Here is a 2,232-nt window from a genome sequence, read left to right on the forward strand (position 1 = left end):
CAGAAAAGATGCCTTTTTCTTTCTTGGCCCTTTATTTCAGATTTTAGCAGATGTCTGAGATGGCACATTTTCCAAAGAGAGGGGGTTCCTCTTGCAGGTCGCTGCTGCCTGGGGTTTAGATTAGTCCCTTCCACAGCCCATCAGCCCTAGATAGGGGCAAGGCACCTTTCGGAGTGGCCCCTTCTAATTTGGGAAGAGGCAGCCTGCCTGTGCCTGGGCTCGGGGGCAGCTGTTCCGTGCATTGTCACTCCCTGAGGTCAGCTCCTGAGCTTTGCCACAAGCACTGGAGCGGCTCATGGGCCCCCATCCTGAGCTCCCCGTGCGTTCTGCCTCAGGACGGTGCCCCCCCAGACCGCTTGGAGCGATCCCAGCGCTCCACGCTCAGCAGTACCTGCGCGGCCTGCCGGCAGCACGTCCATCTGGTCCAGCGCTACCTGGCCGAGGGCAAGCTCTACCACCGCCAGTGCTTTAGGTATGTTGTAGCCAGGCCTGGTGGGGTGGCCGGTCTCCTTGGCAAACTGGAGGTCTGTGGCCAGCTGCACCCCGTCTTTGTGTGTCCGTGTCCTTGGGCAACAGGGAGCATCGACAGTGCCCGAAATGGTACTGAAGAGTGTCTGTTTGCCTGCCAGCCCCCTGTCCCAGGGGTCTGTCTAGCCCCTTGTGTCCAGCCCTGTGCTGCTTGGCTCGCCTACTCCCTGCCTCCCCTGCTCTTTTGCATTTTCCCACTTCACTGACTTGGGATCCCAGCCCCTTGTGCTTCTCCCACCTCCATAAACCAGGATGCTCTGCCTCTTTACCACCTGCCTACCCAGAACCCCCAACATCACCTTCCAATGAGGTCTAAGCCACAACATCATCCTACAGACCTCCTTCCACCTACATTCCACATCCTCAACTGGATATACAGGTTCCCACGCTGCCTGGGGTGGTGCTGAGCTCTCAGGGGAGCATGTGGAGAGCTGCAGACTGTTACCAAACCAAGGAATGAGGGATTAGATGTCAGCAACTCTGTGGTTACTCCCTGGGTGCAGGTCCTTACCTGCAGCACCTGTGAAGTCATTTCACTTTGCTTTCCCTGCTCTGATAATGAAGGGATGAGATCTCTCCTGTGGGCCACAGGACAAGAGCTGGCAAGTGTGCAGCTGGCATCAGAGGACAGAAATATTGAGCCACTGGGAAGATACAGGAGGCCTCATTCACTTGTATAAACAGTTCCTGCCCAAGCCAGCTGGGGATGTATCATAGAAACAGTGTCTCAGGAGGGGAGCTGGGCTGGGGCCCATCAAACTTCCCATCTGCAGCTGGGGCAAAAGCAGGAGCTTTGGGGTGCAGGTGCAGCATTGCTCATGGGCCAGGAGTAGGAGAGGTGCCGTGCCTGCCTTGGCACAGCTCATGGCCCTTCAGACTGAGCAGTGAGATCCCGGTAATTTTATCCCAAATGTTTTGCCTCCTTATGCTTTTCTTGTGTTTTTTTTCCCCCCCCTGCTGATTCATGGGTGCTATTTGGTGGGCGTTGTCCCTTGGCAACATTTTCTGTGGGTTGACGGAGATAAAACCAAAACAAACCTCTTTCTCCCCTTGTCCAGACTTGCCACCTCTTCATTTCATCATACCCCTTCTCTCTAGAGCCCCTGTGTCCTCATGCTTCTGCTCTTCATTTCAAAGGAAATCCCAGTCAACTGGACACCCAGAGCAGAATTCCTCACCAAAATTATCTGCTTGCAGTGTAGGGCAGCCAGCTGCTGTGAGCGCCAGGTATTCAGACAAGAAGGAACAAGCTTGGTTTTCATGGGAGTGCTTGATCAGCCCCTTGCCCTTGGCTTTCTTTCATGTATGCTATCCGCCTCCTTTCCCAGGTGGAAAAGGGCTGACGTGGTTGACGGTGCTGTGTATTACACTTGCGCCTGGAGGGCTTCATTAGGGAGGATTCAAAGGAAAGAGTGGATGATCCAAGGAGATGTGGCAGACAGCAAAGGACGGGGAAGCTATTAGCCCAGTTTCAACAGGCAAGGCAGAGTATAAGAACGGCCCTACTGCAAGAATGGCCCTACTGCGTCATTCCCTGGTCCTTCCAGCTAAATGCCGTGCCCCTGGCGGGGGTCATGGTCAGCACCAGCAAGGGCGAGCATGAGACCAGGCTAGGCTTGTATGCTGCTTCTCCTGTCTACTCTTCAAGCCTCCAGTGTAGGGATTTCCTGAGTTGGAAGTGGCGTCATTTTATTTAATACTCAG

At 54.6% G+C, this 2,232-nt stretch overlaps 1 protein-coding gene across 1 annotated transcript in view; it reads left to right on the plus strand.

Annotated features, from left to right (window-relative positions):
- MICALL1 (MICAL-like 1) overlaps nucleotides 1-2,232 on the plus strand; it is an 18,250-nt gene that overhangs the window by 6,954 nt on the left and 9,064 nt on the right. Inside the window, exon 5 of the mRNA XM_009332670.1 lies at nucleotides 336-472. Within this exon, the coding sequence (XP_009330945.1) occupies nucleotides 336-472 (137 nt within the window). The remainder of the gene's footprint in view (nucleotides 1-335; nucleotides 473-2,232) is intronic.

Source organism: Pygoscelis adeliae, unplaced genomic scaffold (genome assembly GCF_000699105.1).
Source record: "Pygoscelis adeliae isolate BGI_AS28 unplaced genomic scaffold, ASM69910v1 Scaffold399, whole genome shotgun sequence".
In the NCBI taxonomy this organism is placed as follows: domain Eukaryota; kingdom Metazoa; phylum Chordata; class Aves; order Sphenisciformes; family Spheniscidae; genus Pygoscelis; species Pygoscelis adeliae.